Raw genomic sequence first — 17909 nt, 5'->3', positions numbered from 1 at the left:
TGAGGAGAAAGGAGATCACCCTGTGCCCCCATCTCTTCAAAAAGGTTGACTCCACTTTTTGGAGATTTAAACGCCACCAAATGTCATAAGGTGTGTGCACACTGCACTTCATGAATCACAAAAAAGTCCCCATGAGTACATTGAACAATTATCAAACAGTCTTGAACAATGTTTATGAGAGGTTTTGCCAATGTTATTGAATCACCATGTTTTCCATCAACATGTTTTCTCGGTTACAATGCACCAGCAGACTGAGGACTTGGCTGTAGGGCTAGATAAACGATAAACAAGATTTTTTTCATCTTTTCATCTCATGAGAGTGAACAAATTATGTGCCTCAAAGCTAAATATTATTAAGATGATGAGTTCAAGTTGTCCTTTCCAGAGATTACATTCACATCTATTTTAGCATGACAAAATGTTTTTTTACTCGTTTTGAAAGTCTATCCATAATTTTTGAAGAAAAATAGAAGAAAATAACTAAAATATTGCTTCTTTAACAATAAAATATTTGATAGGGAACTTATATGATATTACAATATTTGTCTATATGTAATGATACAGCCATTATATTTCCAAGGCACTTGTTGTCTGCTATGGTCCTGAATATTAAATATATCATTTAGTGGGTTGAAAGTGTTACCTCGCCTAAAAATTAACTGTGGCTCTTTGATTAGGATATTTGTGAGTAACAATACCACACACAGTCACTTTCATGTGAAAAGCCAGCAGCTGACGCCTGTAGTTCACGAGTGGATAAAGATGTTGCGTTCAAGACCGCGGGGTTTCACGGTAATTACTCTGCTTCAATGGGTTTAACCATGAGCCTCTAACCCGTGACGGTCATGAGGGTTTGCTGCCCCTCTCTGCTCTCCGGCATACCGAGGTAAGATATTTGAGGAGGAAAGTATCCCAGAGCTCCGAGGACCAAGTCTTTTGGAGAAGGCATCCCAACCAGAGGAGCTCTGAACTCTAATTATCCAATTTGGTAAGATGATGATCTGTTTATTTTTTTCTAGCAGAGGCAGCACTATTGGGCACATATATTTTGTATTGTGCAGATTTACTTTTAATCAATATTACATTAAGTTTCAGCACTTAATCTGTTTGTTCTGTTCAGACAGGACAAACAGATTCATCATCATCAATTGATACTTGACACAGCAGGTGATGCTGTCACCCAACAGGAGGACCCTAGTTTTGACAGAAACATTTAATATAACTATGCATTTTCGTTGTTTGGTAACAAAAAAATGTAAAAGCTACGTATTCACATAGCCTATTTTTCAAGATGATCAACCAGTTACAAGGTGGATTACTGGGCAAGAGAGTATCAGTCAACAGGCTGCCAGGTGACAGTGGATGAAAATGCAGCAGGACACTGATTAGGTTTTGTCCTGAGGGCAGTGATCCATGAAGTAGCAACACAATTTTATTTTAATGAACAGAGCAAATTGAACTCTATCTGAATGTTCAAATGCTGCGTATTCCTACCCAGAATCTATTGTATTCTGTCACTAAAAAGCCAATGGCACATTGTAGGCTTGATGCATTTCAGTGGACAGCTCAGCGTCAGCACTGGATTATCTGAACAAAATGTAACACAAAAAAAGCAACAGGGAGGAGAAAGTCAGAGATAACCCATTTCCATTACAAGTAAAAATGGTTGCAAAAAATGTGAATGCTGCATTTAAATAATTTCAAACTTCATATTCCTTTATCATAATGAGATATAAAGAACCAAAGACAGTGATTACAACAAAGCAGTGCACAGCTTCGTGTTGGTTAGGTGTCTCTAGACTATTCTGTTTTTGTTTGCTGTTTATACACCTTGGTGTGGCAGTAATGTTGGGTGTTGTTCTTTACAAAGGCACATTTAATTCAGTTCAGTGCAGCAGAATGGTTTGATACCTGCCATGGCAGTCTTATTTCTATTATTGCATTCTTAAGGGAATATGATTTGATGCACCGAAAGAAAATATGATTTCATAAAACTGTTACTACAATGTACTTGGTCAGCTTACAGAGTGATTTTCTGTTGACTTTCAGCTTGATGCCGTGTAATCGTACAGACGGGATGCCTCGTGGAGACTTCAACATTTATTTTGCCAGCGGCAGACGAGGATATGTCAGAGCTGAAGAGTATGTGCATCTTTTTTATTTCGAAATTCTTTTGCACCAGAGCTTTGTGTATTTTGATCTCCCTTAAATGAATCAATTGTATATAGCTATACTGTGATGAACATTATCCAACTGGTATGCTAAAGTAATAGATATTGCCATAAACTAAAAATCTGTGTTGTACACCACAGGGCAGTGGGAATAGTTCTGCTGGTGGTGATCTTGGCAGCTCTCCTCATCGTGGGCTGCTGGTACTTCAAGAAGAGGAGTGGCTACAGAATAATCAGGGTAAGACTTATGAAGTACTAGCCTTAACATTTTACACTTAAAGCAAAGATTCATCTGAGTTATTCTATCTAATAAAAGCAGGATTGTTTCTGTACAATTATATATATGCTATAAAAAAATTTCTACACACTTGAGGGGTCAAATTGGCAATGCAGTAACAGAATCTTGATTCATATTTGATCAGCGTTGCCTAGTTTCACCACAGTTTATGGGCAGTGATTGACAGCTGCATCAGAGACTCCTTGGCTCCTTGAGACAAAGAACAGATTTTTTTCACAGATTATCTGTCTCATGTATTGCTGTCTACTAAATGTTGTTTCACAAATATGACAAAATGTATTTTTATTGAAGTTACCAACTACCTTTGTTCCGTTTTGTATATCCTTTCAACCTGCTTTACTTGTTTTCTCCATTATATCACCAAATTTTTATTTCTTGCTGTTTTCCCACAACTCCTCACACATCTTTCTCTCCCTGCAGAACCCAAGATCAGGTTCACCAGGTTTCACAGGAGGCCAGTATTCAGAGGCAGGACCTTCCTCAGAAAACAAGATGGCTCTAACTGACTTTGGCAGCTTCCGGCCTGCGGTGAGGGACAGGAAGCTACTTTGTGACTGACCTTACTGGCCTTCTATTGTATCTCCCTGAGTCAAGTATTTTTAGGAAAAAGATAACAACACAGTCAACGACTGGACACAGAGGAAGTGTTTTTTTGCCTATTTAAATTATATCTAGCATTTTTCATACATCACCAATTCACAGTTAGCAAAGTTAAACTCTGTCCACAACAGGGTGCTTGTTTGGTACAAAGCCTCAGGGCTCTGAACACAGTGTGGAGCACGTGAAGCTGACGCAATACATGCCTGAGGGGGAGATTATTGTGTCACCAGACAAGGGGTGGGTATTAAAAATGTTTCATTCCCAGGGGTGGTGTGAGTATCCATGTGTGCAGGGAGAGGTGAAGGGAGGAGGATCAGATCAGCAGCCTCACATGTGAGATGAGGTTGCAAAAGCACAATGCCCTCTGAATTCCCTTCCTTTCCTTTCTTTTATAATGCAGCCGTTATGCTGGATGCACTGTTGAGTCCATCAGTACATAGACCAAGATTGTTTAGTTGAGAGTGCCTGAATTACATGTGTAAACATTTGAGGTTATGATATAGCAATTGAAAAAAGATAACATCAGTTTAAAGTTGATCCCATCAAGAGTATGAGAGTTAAGCTGTTTCATCTGGATGTATTTATCCCTCTCTTCTTCAGGTTCCTAATGCTCCTCCAGCCTATGAAAAGCTTTCCTCAGGGCCGCTGCCTCCTCCATATTCTCCCTGAAGGACTTCTGAAGACAGACAGATGTCTGGAGAAGGAAGGAAGATACTGAAGAACAAACTTTAAACTCCATCTGTTGTCTGATACTCTGATGTCACTGTCAATATGGTTCTTTATGCTTTGTAGCTTAATATAGCAATCGGTGAAATTACTCTCATTTTGTAAAATTATTCATATGAATGAACACAATGTATATACTGTAGGTTGTTTAAATAAACACTAACAAAATTATGTATATGAGTAAGGAAACAGCTCAAACACTTGTTGGGGACAGTCGCATTGTTTATTTCCATGCAGTAACGTCCACACTTGTTCAATGAAAATGTATCTAGTAAATATTTTTGAAAAATCTATATGGTAAAAATAAATAAATGTGACTTCAAAACATTTTATATGGGCTCAAACATGTAGTACAAATTTATCTATTAGTTTATTTATATTTCTAAAAAGTAAGATGTAGTTTTCAAACGGTTACGAGTTGAAAAGAAGGACATGACAGACTTTGAATACAGACAGTTGTATTGTACAAACTGACAAAGTAGAGCAAGTTGTACCAATGAAGAGTATCCCAATTATTACTTCTTGAAGCAATATCTAATGGCGTTGAAAAGTAATACAAAAGCTTGAATTGAAATTCATTTTATCTACCCTTCCATTCTACTGCTTTGTTTTAACAGTTGTTATTACTGGCCATGAAGTAAAAAAAAATAAAATAAAGGAAAGTCAAGAGTCTATAACATTCATCTGAGGGCAACCTCACCAGTTTTCACTTGTGAAAACCATCACAGTATACATTTCCAGTATGTCTGATTGAGCTATAGGATTATCTAACCAGATGGTATAACCTACTGTGTCCTAAATGTAAGTTATGAGTCAACTACAGCTGCAAAGCAGTTCTTTAACTAACCCCAGGATTACTACAAGCAATGGATATGAGCCCAGGTGAAACTACTCAGCTGAAAAGTGGCGTCTTAGTCCTCACATTGCTGGCACAGTCCCAGTTACTTGGTTCATTTTCTGTCCGCCTGTGAAGGCTGTAAAGAGGAATCATGTGTGTGTAGTGCTCCAGTGGAACTGTTGGGGGAAACCACCAGTGCATCCAGTGGTTTAGGGCAGGCAGTCAGCTCAACTGGATTGACCTGGCGTTGAACTGTGTTCAAAACAGCACCATCAGGACTAATGAGTAGCTTGGATGCTACATTGGTGTGCATACCTAAGGATGAGGTCTGCAGAGAGTGCTTTCCAAGTGCTTGATTGGTTAGAACGACAGGTGGGTAGATGGTGCTGTTTGTCTTCAGTGATGTGATTGGTTGAGCTGGAGTGATTATTACAGTGCTGCTTGAAGAAGGCGCTGCAACCACAGGTGCTGTTTCAAAGGTGTTGACAGTGCTTCCGATTGGTGGGACTGTAGCAACGGGCAGCGTCTGCATCCTAGACACTCCACTTACAATTGGTGGGACAGCCACTGTCGGCAGTACCTGTGTCCGTGTGCCAGCAAGCACTGATTGCATGACTGCAGGCACCGTTTTTCTGACTGATGTGCTAACTAGTCCCGTGTGCACTAAAGCCTGTGATGGAACAGTGGAGGGTGCTGCAATTCCAACTGCTGTCTGCTGGGGCTGTATGCTTGGGCCTGGGGTTGTCACTGAAACCATCTGCTGGGCAGGAAGAGAAGAATGCAAAGCTGGTGTGCCTGCTACCACCGGAGCTGCAGCTGAGGAGAGGGGTGCAGGAACTGGTATGACTGGGCTGGGCAAGGCAACAGCTGATGGGCTGGGTAAAACAGACAAGGATGATACAGGTGCTGATAATCTGGACAAGGGGGGTGCTACTGCAGGCGGGAAGGTGGATGAACATTCAGCTCGTGTGTGTGTACCACCAGCTAATCTGATTGTTGTCAGTGCTGAGCCAAGAGCAGGAGCACTGGTTACCACTGGGGAAACTACGGCTGGTACACTGCCTAACCTTGGAGGGGATGAGACCAGAGTGGGTGTACCTATAGGTGGAGATGCGAAGTTACCAGCCTGAGCATCTGGCAACCTAGGCAGAGCAGACACTACATTTGTTTTACTGGGTAACCATGATGAACCCATGCCAGGTGTTCCCGTTAGACGGACTGGCGTGACATTTGGAGTGGTTGCTAGCAAAGATGGACCAACAGCAGGTGTGCATGCTACAAAAGGAGAACTTACGGCTGGCACACCAGGCAGCCTGGCCGGGGACTGGGGTAAAACTGGTGCTCTAGGGGTTACAGTGGCCTGACTTGCCCCTTGGGGAGGTACTGATGCTCCAGTGCTGGGAGCACTGACAGTAGGCACTTGTTGTGGTGCAGGGCTAGAGATGATAAGGACGTGGCTGCCTGGACCCAAACCCTGGGGAGGGACTACAAAACGTGCATTATTAAGGAGGATTTGTGTGCCAGCAGCAAGAGGCGTAGAGGTGTTGATGACTATCCTCTGCTGGATTGTGCCAGTAGCAGAGGTGGTGAATGGGGTACTGGTGGTTGTTGCAGAGGAGATAGGTGTTTGGGTTTTCTTGAGAGCAAGCTGAGAGGAAGATAAGAAGGAAGTGGTTTCCTCACCAATGCCACTTTGGATATTTGAAGGCTGACGGACGAGGGTGGGTGTGGAGGTTTGGGCTGGGCTACTCTGCACAGTTGGGGTTACCTGAGCAGGAGAGTTGCTTGACAGTATACTTGCATGCATACCAAGGTCCTTCTTAATCACTGGTCCTGCCGGCAGAGTGGCAGCGGTAGATGTGGCTGTGGAAGAGCCTGGTTGGGAGATCATGGAGAAGGAAGGGATACCCTGGAGCTGACAGCTGGTGGTCAGAGAAGCGTGAGAGCCCAGCTGGCTAGGACAGCTTGTGATGATATTTGAACTTGTAACCGGGACAAGTCCAGTGGTGGTGACTGGCGGACGGCCAGCGTCTGACACAGACACTGGTGTGCTCTTGGAAGGAGAACGTGACAGGGCCCCGATGGTCTGTCCAATGGTTGTTGTCTTTCCTGACAACTGGATTTGAACCCCTGGAGTCACACAAGAGATATTTTCTTCAATAGTTTGACTTTGATAAGGGGCTGTATGTAAGACTACAGCTTTAATCCAATACTTATAAAGTCCCCCTCCACTCAAAAACGTTTTTTCTTATGTTTATGTCCCCTAAAATATATATGATCTAGACCTCACTGACTTGTATCTGTGCAAGGTTAGTTACTAGAGAGGTGTTTTTGAATTCTTCTACTGAAGGAAGGGATGCCTGTTCACTTCCCTAAAATCTGAGAATCAAACGTACGTTGGGGAAACTAGATTAGGTGTGTCGCTAATACGAACACCAGTAACTGAGAACAAACTTTGACAGCAAAAAAAATCTGCAACCTCCAGTGCAGAGCAGATTGGTGAGTACATAGGGCAAGAGTTTGCAATACCATAGGTAAAGTTTTGACAGCAAACATGCTAGTGTGCAGTTTTAGGGAAAAACCAGACCCTGAAGCTTCCTTCCACTATGCACAAAACCCCCCATTGTAGCAGATATTACTGTATGTTTCACAACCACTAATGCTGTGTCAGCCACAACCAGCTAGCTTGCAAGCTAACAAACAACATAAACAAATACAAGATTCTAGCTACGCTGTCTATTCTGAAATGTCTGCTAGTCACCAATTTTGGTGCACGACAGACTCCTCAACTGAAATTTGGTCTTACTAAGGCTAAAATATGAATCTCTCCAACGTTTCCTCTAATGCCAACACTAGCTATCTTGATGCACACTGCTCTTTCACCATACTTGTCAACCCTCCCATCTTCTCTTGGGGTCACAATGCTCTGTTTTTTTCTGGCAACTTATGACATATTTTCACTTAATTTTCCTTTAAGTCATCACAACCTGTTTCCGGCACTGTAAAACATGTTTAAGCCATACTTTTCTGCTTTCCCCTCTCCCCCTCCAGCGCAAATCCTCCTGCCCTGCATGAGTTGGGTGCAGCTGCCAGTGGACACCTTGTTTCCCTGCTAAGTGCATGCATATGTCAGATGGGACTTTGAGGGGTGCCTCGAGAATTGTGGAAACCAGCTTGCCCTAGTCCGCAGTAGCAGAGGACCTAGCTGTCTGTCAGAGACCATGAGCCTCCTGTTCTGTCTCGCTAAGGCATCCAGGACCCAGTGGTGTGTGGGACAGGGAGGACAGCCAGCTGGTCCCTGGTGTGGGCCAAGCCTACAGCATGGCCTCCCTCCTGCCTGCTGGCACTGGAGTAGGATCATGAACCAAAAACTAAATGAAATTAAATTTAGTTAGCATACGTAGTTATTTTGTTGGAAACAGTTTTTGAAACTAAAATGTTTCTGGGGGAGGAGCCCTAGACCCCCTGCTTAGGTTTCAAAATCCTCCCTATTTTTGAGGTCTCAAGGTTGGCAAGTATGGCTTTCGCCAGTTTTAGTGCAGGGAGTACGGGAGAAAGCGGAAAGCGAAAGTGAAATCTATCACAGTGTGGTGGGTAGGGTGGAGGCCAGATTCAGAATTTTTCAATGAGGGAGAAAGGGTGGATCTGCTTCCGACCCCTTTTTTAGAGTTTTATTTAACTATTTTGTGGGAAAACCATGTTAAACAAAATATTAGCATTTGTACTTTAAAATGTGTCTGGAGGGGGACTTTAAACTACTTAACACTGTAACATTCAAAAAACACATAACATTCCTCCAACTACATTATATCTACATGTATAAATTAATAACTGTCCCACTGTTGCAAAGTTTACAGACTGAATCAAACACAAGATACACAAGACAAGATCACACCATACAAACCCACCTGAGGGCAGAGTGATGTTCTTGACCTTGGACAAGGTGTCTGAGTTGACAACAGATTGGCCTGGACTTAATCCCATCTTTAGAGTTTGACTTGTTAATGAAGTGGTCAGCAGCTGTCCAGTCGCCCCTGTTGCTACCGCCTGCTTTGGGATGCTTCCCATGGAGGTGGTGGATGATGTTGATGTGGGCTGGCTGATGAACATGACTCTTGAACTAGGAAGTGATTTTGTGTAAGAGGGTGTACCTTTTGATAATGATACATTTGAGGTGGAGGAAGAAGAGGGAGTGACCAGGATGAATTTAGTAACTTGGGATCTCTCCTCTGTACTGGCCCGTTTCACACCAGTCTTGCTGATGAACTCTGCTTGTGTGAGAACTTGGGGAACGCCAGAACTACTCAGTGATGGGACAACAACAGTGTTTTTTATTAATGAAGCTTGTAAGTGAGAACCAGCAGCAGGTGTCTGCATTAGCTGGCCAAACTTTTTTGCAACCGTAGAACAAGCTGAGGTGTTGGAACCTTGACTTGTAGCAACAGAAGTGCCTGTAGTCTGGATTCCTGGGCATGTAACAGGAATGCTACCAGTGACTGCAGTGAGCATAGGAGTTGTGACCGCTGAAGGGGACTTTAATACTGAAGGAACCTGCTTTTGAGGTTGGGCCACTGAGACACTTGTCCCTGCTGAAATGGTGCAAGGAGAAGTTTGAGAGGGAGCAGAAGGAGAGAAAGTCTGTGATGTCTTGGACACAAGGAAGGCTTTAAACTGAGGTGAAATGGTGATGACTGGACTGGTGGGCAAAGAGCCAAGCGCATTCTGGTCTGAGGATGTCTGGACTTTGACGATGCCTGTGTTGCCTCCTCTGGTTGTTACCAGGATGGACTGTGAGTCACGGATACACACAGTCTTAAGCTCCTGTTTAGGGTCTGTAGATTTAGTAGGCTCAGTAGAAACTGCACTAGAAGAAGTTGTGATGGGTGAGGACATTGGCGTGACAACTTGTGGTGTGCTAGCTTGGGGACTGCAGACTTGTGCCCCCTTAAACCCTGCTGTGTTCAGGGCCCCCTGCTGCAGACGAGGGGAAACAGAAGGAGAAGGGGTCCTCACTGTCCTGGCATCTTTTAGGGGAGCCACTTGCTGAACAGGGATTCTGTTTTCGGGGATTGTGAACCCAGGCACATTGGTGGACATACGTAAGGGGCTGGCTGCTTTAGAAACTGGGACCTGAATGCCCGTAGACTGTTGTTGTTGGAAAGAGGACACCTTTTCTTCAGTTTTCTGAATAAGAAGATTAGAAGGCAGAATTACCAATTGCTGCATGATCTTCTCCCCGGTGTTCTGGTCCACAACAGGATGAACAGATATCTTGACTGGGCTGCTGTCTCTCCTTACTAGGTGACCCAGTCCCTCAGGTACTTTGTACACCACTTGGACAGGATTTTTTGGTACAGTCTGTGTTGGTTTGGCCTGTAGTGATTTAGGAAGAGCTGCCGTCACTGTAGCCATTCTTGGCTGTCTTAGTACTTCTGTCTGTTGTAGTCCTTGTGCCTGCATTTCATGCGGGTTCTGCTGGAAACTGGATGGAGAACTTTGTGCTTTTGAAAGTTTTGTGGTAGTCACTGCAGAGGTAGGCAGGGAGACCCCTTTGCTCTGTCTATCTATGTTGTTGATCCCTGGAAAATCAGCAGGCCGTTTCATTAAGGTCACTTTGTTTCCCACACTCTTAGCCAGCAGGGTGGGGATGGGCGTGTAGCCCTTAGGTAGTCCAGTGGTGGGATGGAGGATGGGGGTTCTGGGTGACAGTGAAGCCTGAGCTGGTACCCTTGTTGCCCGTGGTGAGTTTGAATCCCTGGATTGATTTGATGGTCTCAGTTCAGATGTAGACTGTGGCTCAGAGTCAGGAGAAGAAGTAATGTTACTGCTACCAGTCTGACCTCTTGACAGGAAACTAATGTGTTTCTCTGGGCTGGCCAGAGGGTGTTTTAGGTGGTTGGAAGGTACGTAGGTCATTGTTCTTTCTCCAGCAGACTCAGCCAGAAACTCCCTGGTGCTTGCTGAGAAAATAATAGAGATGTCTATTAGGGATGTACAGATCAATTAGCCAGTTATACAGGGGTCAACAGACACATGCTGACGTTAATTTAAATTGGTTCAGAACTGTGAAAGGCCCCAATCAGACAGAGCTCGTTTTGAAGCTTGCTGCATCTTTATGTTTTTTACATTGTTGCCAAGCAACCACTGAATCACATGCCCTTAGCTTAACCGCTATTTTATTGTGAAGTAAACTCACAGATCTGCAACTTAAAATCTGCATAACATATAGACAGATGGAGGGCACCTGGGGACTTGAGACAGAAAAAAGGGAGATTCCTGTGGGTATAAAAGACCCCCAGAAAGAGGAGAAATCCCCAGGAGTACCACCAGCTGGTTCAGGAGCTTCGCTTGGATGACGGTCGGTTCAAGGATTATTTATTTAGGATGAGTCAGGGACAGTTTGACAATCTGCTGTCAATTGTTGGGCCTAATTACAATTGTTTATATGTGAGTAAACAGTTGAGGCTACAATTTGTTTTGATATGTCTTACAGCTTGCCTAAGGTAATGATAAAAGGGAGCTAATGCTAGCTTCACACAAGCCATGTATGCTACCACATGTTGTCACTGCCACTACAGAAGGCCTTGGGCTGCGCAATTAGCCATATATTAATCACAATCATGGTTTTGGCTCCCCACAATTAAAAGAACATGATCAAAATTTAAAATGTGTCCTCCGCTCATAGAAAATGAATCAAACCTGCAGATAAACACAACTAAAATAACGTGGCCATCAACCATCATCATCTGTTGTTTGGAAGTATTCGGAAAGAACAAATCATATACAAAGAGTGAATGAGACTTGTGTCTGTGCTGCAAAGCAACACAACTGACTCAACCACGTTAAAAAAACACCACAAACTGCAGTATGATGAGTACTGAAGGCCAAGAAGAATAACTTCGCCAACAAAACCTCACTGAATCCCTGTCCTTGTCCAGCATCAACTCAGACATCCACAACAATGCTGCTGTACAGCGTGTCACAGTACTGTGACCTGTCAGAAATACAAATAAAAAATAAATACAGTGGTGAATATATCTAACCAGCTATCAAAGACAGACTGAGATAACAAATGCAACTGCATTCCATTTGGCCAAAGGTATGTGGCCAATAAACTGTTTTCAGCTGCCTGTATTTTGCGATGGTACATTTTTTTAGTTAGCCTATTTTTATTCGTATTTTGAGAGATGCACTGAATTCAGGCGAAGAAGAAACTTATTTTAAGTCTTGTTGTGATGCAATGATTCGTAAATTATCAGGAATGTAGCACGACAAGGAAGTAAGAGCAGGGCTCTGTGTATCTAAATGTGAATTTGCCAAAAAAAAAAAAAAGGTCCCTACAATCAATGAATAATTGCATTAACTAATTGGGATCTCAGTTTTGATCAAACAAATTGTGATTATCATTCTGGCCATAATCATGCAGCCCTAAGAAGGCCTGCCTCTCTATGCATCTGACTAGACAATAGGAAACAATGCCAATGACGTTGGGCACTTAACTTTAGGCATCCAGGACGCACAAGCAAAAGCCACAATGTGCATAGAGCGGAAAAACACAAGAGCTCAGCACCGCAAAAATGCTTCAGTCCCATTGAAAACAATTAAAAAGAGCTGCTTCAGGCTGCTACAACGCCCTCTGTCTGTTTGCGGGCTAACTGCAGCTTTTAGGACCAGGTAAACACATTTTTTATTACAACATTACAGCAACCAAAACTCAAATGATAGATTCTAATTTAATAACTTTACCTCCACTCCAAAGACCTCTGGGAACCATATGTTCCAGGTCCTCCTCTTCTGATCTTCTATAATGATCCGAAAGTGAACACATCTCCTTCTCCATACCCCTGTCTTCATCATCATCGTCATCATCGTCTGATGATGAGGAGGAAATACACTCTTCACGGACAAAGTTATTGTATTCTGGGTGCTTCTTGAAATCATCAAATTCCTTCTTCAAACGAAGCCTGAAGTAAAAGAATGGAAAGAAACAACAGAGGATGTCTCCAGTCCAGTAATGATAATCTGATACAAAGAGCTATTTAATCAAAAGTGTGGTCATTATACTTTGTGCTGGTAAACTGAGCTCAAACTGCACATGTCTACGAATTATTATTAGAACAAAGCTTAAGTTTGATCCGATCAGTACCTGTTCCTTTGGTAGGCCTTGACAAGTTTGGGTTCCCAGGGTGAAAGCTCATTCAGTAGTCTGATCAGAGTGCTGTGGAGGTCTTTCACTGCTTCTCTCCTATAATACCACCGACCCTGCAAATTCAAACATGCAAAAGAAATCTTGGTCAAGTCACAAACACTAAAATGTGAGACACTGGCTACGGTTACATGATGGCTTCTCATTCAGAATGAAATAAATCTGAATGAAATCATTCGGAATTAAAGTCTTTCCAGGTAGTTTACATGTAATAGGAAATATTCATTCCGAATGAGGGTTTACATGGGAGATCAGTTCAATCGCCTTTATTCAGGTCTGTGCAAGGTTTGGGGCAGACCGGATTTAATTTTCAATCGGAATGACCATTTTTCAATCGGAATGACCGTTCATTCCGATTAAAAGTGGAATTAAACTGTCCATGTAAACGTACTGAGTCAGTACGTTCACATGTCACGTACTGCCTCATTCGGACTTAATATTTCCCATGTAAACTACCTGGAAACACTTTAATTCCGAATGATTTCATTCAGATTCATTTCATTCCTAATGAGAAGCCATCATGTAACCGTAGCCACTGTGTGAGCACACCATATTCTTCACCAGATACAGAAGGTTCTAAAGCGTTAGAGTAAATTTTCCATGATTGCCACGTACCAATCTCTTTTTGGTGCTCTCCAGGTCATCAAGCTCATCTTCTGTCTTACTGATCAGCTCTCGCAACTCCTCAAGACTGGTGCACACCAACTACAGAGGAGAAATAATAAACTGAGTAAGACAAGCTCAGGAAAGAAAGAGAGACAAGAAAAAAAGAGAATGAGCACAATGGGGCTTAAATTAAGACCATAAAACAACAAATTACTTTTTCAGATAATTACTTAAATAATACAGCATTAAAAATACACACCTAGAGAAAGAAAAAGTGAATATTTGGGTATGAATGTGACTACCTTAAATGATGGCTCAGCTGCAGGTTCATCTTTAATTTTCTTTGAAGATTCAAGCTTTTTTCCTGTCAACAAGATAACAGGTACAATCGTTTAACTAACAAGGTAATACTGAAAAGAATAAACTTAATAACACCAACACAGAGCTTTTTCTCACCTGCTTTATGTTTTTTCTTCTTGTCTTTCCTTTTAATCGTTGTGGCAACCCTCCGCACTGCAGACTTGGCAGTCTCAGCTGGGGACAGCCTCATCCTGTCCACGTGCTGCAGCTGCTTGTGCTCTCCTTTCACCCTCGGCAGCTGTTCCCTCCCTCGCTTTTTCTTCTGCTTTTTTTTTTTAGTCCAGATTTTGTCATTCGCCCTCTCGTCACTTGAGTTTTGAGAACTCTCAGAAGACAACTGTGCTGCTAGCCCCGACATGCCACAGAAGCAGTCGCGCTCCTCAGATGTTACATTACTAGTTTTGCTTTCACAACAATCCAAACAGGAAGACCTTTGGTGTCCCTGGCTGGGACTTTCTCTCTCCATTTTGAATGGTTTGGTTGGAGAGGCCAGATTTACTAAGCGAGCAGGTGATCTGCCCGTGTAGCTGTGCTCCCCTACACTCAGACAGGGCTCCTGTGTCTCTGCTTTAATGGTGCGCATTGAGCCCAATGGGAAGCCATGCTCTTGTTTCAATGTGAGTCTCTTGGATTGATGCTCGAACTCTGCAGTTTTTTCCTTCAAATTAATTTCCACACCCCTTCCTACAGGACTAGTGTGTGAAAGGGATAATGAGTGTGTGTGTATTATTAAGTCCAATTTTGGGTCTTCACAGGAGTCTTCACCAGAGCAGCCTGAGTCGGACCCATCCTCATTCTTCAGTGACCATGATTTAAACCTTTTTTTATCCTCCTCTCCATCCCCATTTTCCCCTTTGAAAACCCCAAGTGTCTCTGCTCTCCCCTTTCCAAAATCAGCACACTCGCCTGTGTCCATTGAGCCTCCATAACACCCCCTGTCACTTGCAACCCCCTCCTCCTTCATTCCATCCGACTCTTCACCGTCTGTCACTGGCTGTCTATCAACCCTTTTGACCCATACAGAAGGGAAAGGGAAAACTGGGGGTGCGCTGGGGCTCTGGCAGTAGATCCTCAAGTCTGCCCCACAGAAATGTGGGAAATGTATATAGGCATTCTCCTTGCTGTCATAGCCCAAAATAGACTCCCTACATTCATGGATGGGCTGGGCAAGGAGAGCATCCTGCACATATTTCTGCGTCTCATACACATGATCACACAGCCCCTTCAGAAGCCATACTCGCTGGTAGAAGGGCAGCAAGTGAAAGGGTTTCTCCTCCAAAGGACTCACCTCCCCGAGAATGCTGAAAAACTGGTTGCAGAGTCCCAGCTGCTCAGCCCGACCCAGCTGGTCATGGGAGGCACCAACAGCTCGATACCAGCTCATGACCCGCTGCCTGAGTTCTGACTCCCAGCGGCGGTAAGGCAGGGCAGGCCGGCGGTGCAGAGTGGCCCTCCGCTGGGGTGGGGACAGTAGGGAAGACATGATTTTGGACAGAAGGAGGCTGCAGCGGGGCATCAGCAAACAACGCTCCAGATCAAAAAATACAATCTCTGGGAGGTTAAGGGCAGTCTGAGCTAGACAGAGGAAGTGTCCTATGGCAGGGAGTTCCCAAAGTGTGTCCACAGTGTGGGGGGAAGCCTGTGACAACAACGTCTGCTCCCACTCTTCTACCTCTTTGGCTGACATTTCTTCTGCCTCTTTCTTCTCAAGCTCACGTTGCCTGAAAATCAAAAAGACATGTACAGTGTTGGTGGGTTTACAACAGCAATTTAAATCTCTCTAAAATATTCACTTACCTCCTCTCCTCCTTGACCCTCTGTTGTTCTTCCAGACGTAGGGCCTGGACCATAATAGACTCATGCCCACCAACAGTGATAGTTGCCAAGCTACGAGGTGCCAGCCTCCTCCTGGTGGAGGTGCCCCCTGAACTCCGCTCCTCCTCAGCACCAAAACGCCCTTTAGAAGTCACTGCTAAGGTCGTCTTCTCTCTCAGTGTCCTAATTTTACAGGTGAGAAGAATAAAATATGTTTCAATATTAGTTGAGGGGCTTGGGAGTAGCTAAATAACCAATAAACATTGTGAGATCATGGTGTACTGCTGAACAGACTCACATTTTCTTATTAATAATAACAATAAATATAATATAAACACTTCACATTTATGCAATAGAGAAATAATAGAGGGCAAAAAAATATATCTACTGCTTTATTTCAAAAATGGCATCTACTAAATTCTATTATTGCTGTTGTATAATGGGTTTCAGCTATTTCAGCTAAGAATTGTGTTCAAAGGTTTAGTTACACTACATTTACCTGGACAGCAACGTAAGCTTCTGCTCCAACATGATTTCCAGCTTTTGAGCCTGTTTGGAGATCCAGTGGTCCACTCCATGGTAGCGATAACAGTTCTCCAACATTAGCCTGAAGTCTGCAACAAACTCTGTAATGGTCTCATACTCTTGGTTGATAAACTTCTCCTCCATCCTCCGCAAGCACATCGACTGCCTGAGCTGTGCCTGACCCCGGCCCCGGACCCCTCCAATACCATGCTGGGCTTCCTGGTGGCCAATGGGGTGGAGGAATGGGCTGGTGATCCCTTTGTGCTTGTCCAAGAGAAAGCCAGTGAATATCCTATAGGCTTGCTGGACCTCATAGTTCATATCCTCCTCGAAGCTGTTGCTGTTGGTGGAAATGCAGACCTCAGGCAGAGAGAGGTCACTGTTAGAAAACTCTGACATGCCATCGTTGCTCAGTGCAAGGTGGTCATCTTCAGCAGCTACATCCCCACTGTAGCCAGGACAGTGTAACGCTACCATAGTCTCAACTTCACATGTGCCATTACTGAGCCCGTCTTCAGTTATGATCAGGTCAGTGTCCTCAGTGCTGTTGCTCACCCATTTGGATTGTGAAGACATGATGTCTGAGCTTGGCTGTGGGGGTGCCGAGTCTTTTTTGGGGAACAAGGGTTGGCTACAAGCTGCTGTGATTTGGTCTGTCACATCCACCTGATCCATGGTGCAGGCACCTGAAGTGGGTAACAGGTGTCACCTATGGTGAACAGTGATGTCACAACGACACTCAAGCATAGTTGTGATGCATGGGAAAACAAAACCAAACAAACAAACAGTGCTTACTAAGCATTTATATTGCAAGGTCCAAAATAATACACAGCAGGGAGATGAGCTGTTCACACCTAACATACAACATCGCTTGGCTAAGTTTGCCTACATTTTAATTCTTGCCATGGCAGGTGCTCACAATATTTCAGCCACATTATACAACACTGGCATGTTTATCTCGTGTGGCTCTGTCTTAATTACTAGCACTTAAACTTACTTTATTTCCCTGCCTCATCTTAACAAACTTTCTTTTTCCACTGGATCAATGGCTAGCTAGCTTGAAGTTAGCTACTAGCGACCTAGCTAACGGTACTTAAAACAACAATAAGTAAACAAACTTTGTTCTGCTTTTTCATAGAGCGATATACAGTGCACTCCCTTATCACGTCCCGTCTCCTGTCACGTGTTAAATAAGACCAAAACAAAGTGACCAGCTTGGCTGGTTGAACAACATACCTCGACGTTTTCAGTGCCGCTCCAGACACGCACCAGGCAAGACAGCTTTTAGCAAGCTTAGCAGCCACGACAGCTTGCTAGCTAGGTTAGCTTGCTATTGTCTCCAATCTGGGGCCTGCAATTGCTGCGTTCGCTGTCCATAATGGAAATTTTGGAGTAATTAAATGCCGAACAGATAAAAAGTTATGCATACACCGCATGTCGTCAGCGCACGGAGTGATGTCAGTGACAGCAAGATGGCTAAAGGAGCATTAGCCGGAGTAACACTAGCTGATTGTCCGACAATGCATAACACTTCATTATCACTAGCCATCCAGCTAACCAGCTAGGTTTGCAAGTTGACAGCCACTTTGTGACAAGTAAAAAAATCCAGGTTTACTTTAGAGAGAAATTTCCGCCTTGTGTCGGATAGCTACTGAAGCCTGTAGGCTTTACAAAAAGCTAGTAACCGACTACTCTGTCTGGCTTGCTTGAAGACTACTGTACCGTCCACTTCACTTCCACCCTGCGTGCGCCCGATGCAAATGT

General features: G+C 43.6%; 2 protein-coding genes across 4 annotated transcripts in view; one reads left to right on the top strand and one right to left on the bottom strand.

Moving 5' to 3' along the window:
• The window catches only part of mlana (melan-A), a 5857-nt gene extending 1737 nt beyond the window's left edge, over window positions 1–4120 (top strand). Inside the window, exons 1-5 of one of the 2 annotated variants that reach the window (XM_049603466.1) lie at window positions 849–988; window positions 2050–2142; window positions 2313–2409; window positions 2890–2997; window positions 3670–4120. In XM_049603466.1, the coding sequence (XP_049459423.1) occupies window positions 2054–2142; window positions 2313–2409; window positions 2890–2997; window positions 3670–3738 (363 nt within the window). In that variant the 5' untranslated portion in view covers window positions 849–988; window positions 2050–2053 and the 3' untranslated portion in view covers window positions 3739–4120. Of the gene's footprint in view, window positions 1–848; window positions 989–2049; window positions 2143–2312; window positions 2410–2889; window positions 2998–3669 lie in introns of those variants that run through there. The other variant, XM_049603467.1, reaches the window with a different exon arrangement.
• Window positions 4101–17909, bottom strand: LOC125905498 (uncharacterized protein KIAA2026). Of its 2 annotated transcripts, none has more exons than XM_049603464.1 (10): window positions 17382–17909; window positions 16120–16854; window positions 15603–15803; window positions 13902–15526; window positions 13748–13809; window positions 13455–13544; window positions 12780–12895; window positions 12380–12597; window positions 8542–10593; window positions 4101–6763 (listed from the first exon to the last, which is right to left on the bottom strand). In XM_049603464.1, the coding sequence occupies exons 2-10, from the start codon at window positions 16818–16820 to the stop codon at window positions 4746–4748; spliced, it is 7083 nt and encodes a 2360-aa protein (XP_049459421.1). In that variant the 5' UTR covers window positions 16821–16854; window positions 17382–17909; the 3' UTR covers window positions 4101–4745. The 2 variants fall into 2 exon arrangements, with proteins under 2 accessions (XP_049459421.1, XP_049459422.1); XM_049603465.1 differs by having other exon boundaries at window positions 16120–16831.

This window comes from Epinephelus fuscoguttatus, linkage group LG18, assembly GCF_011397635.1.
Source record: "Epinephelus fuscoguttatus linkage group LG18, E.fuscoguttatus.final_Chr_v1".
NCBI classification, from domain to species: Eukaryota; Metazoa; Chordata; class Actinopteri; order Perciformes; family Serranidae; genus Epinephelus; species Epinephelus fuscoguttatus.
This window is presented reverse-complemented; position numbering and strand designations above follow the sequence as displayed.

What these genes read in the sequence shown, in the direction of transcription:
- LOC125905498 (XM_049603464.1), bottom strand. Translation starts at nt 16,820, where the DNA reads ATGGATCAGGTGGATGTGACAGACCAAATCACAGCAGCTTGTAGCCAA. An exon ending in CAGCTGAGCCATCATTTAAG is followed by an intron (nt 13,545 to 13,747) that starts GTAGTCACATTC and finishes TCTCCTCTGTAG; the next exon opens with TTGGTGTGCACCAGTCTTGA. An exon ending in GAACATCACTCTGCCCTCAG is followed by an intron (nt 6,764 to 8,541) that starts GTGGGTTTGTAT and finishes GTGTGACTCCAG; the next exon opens with GGGTTCAAATCCAGTTGTCA.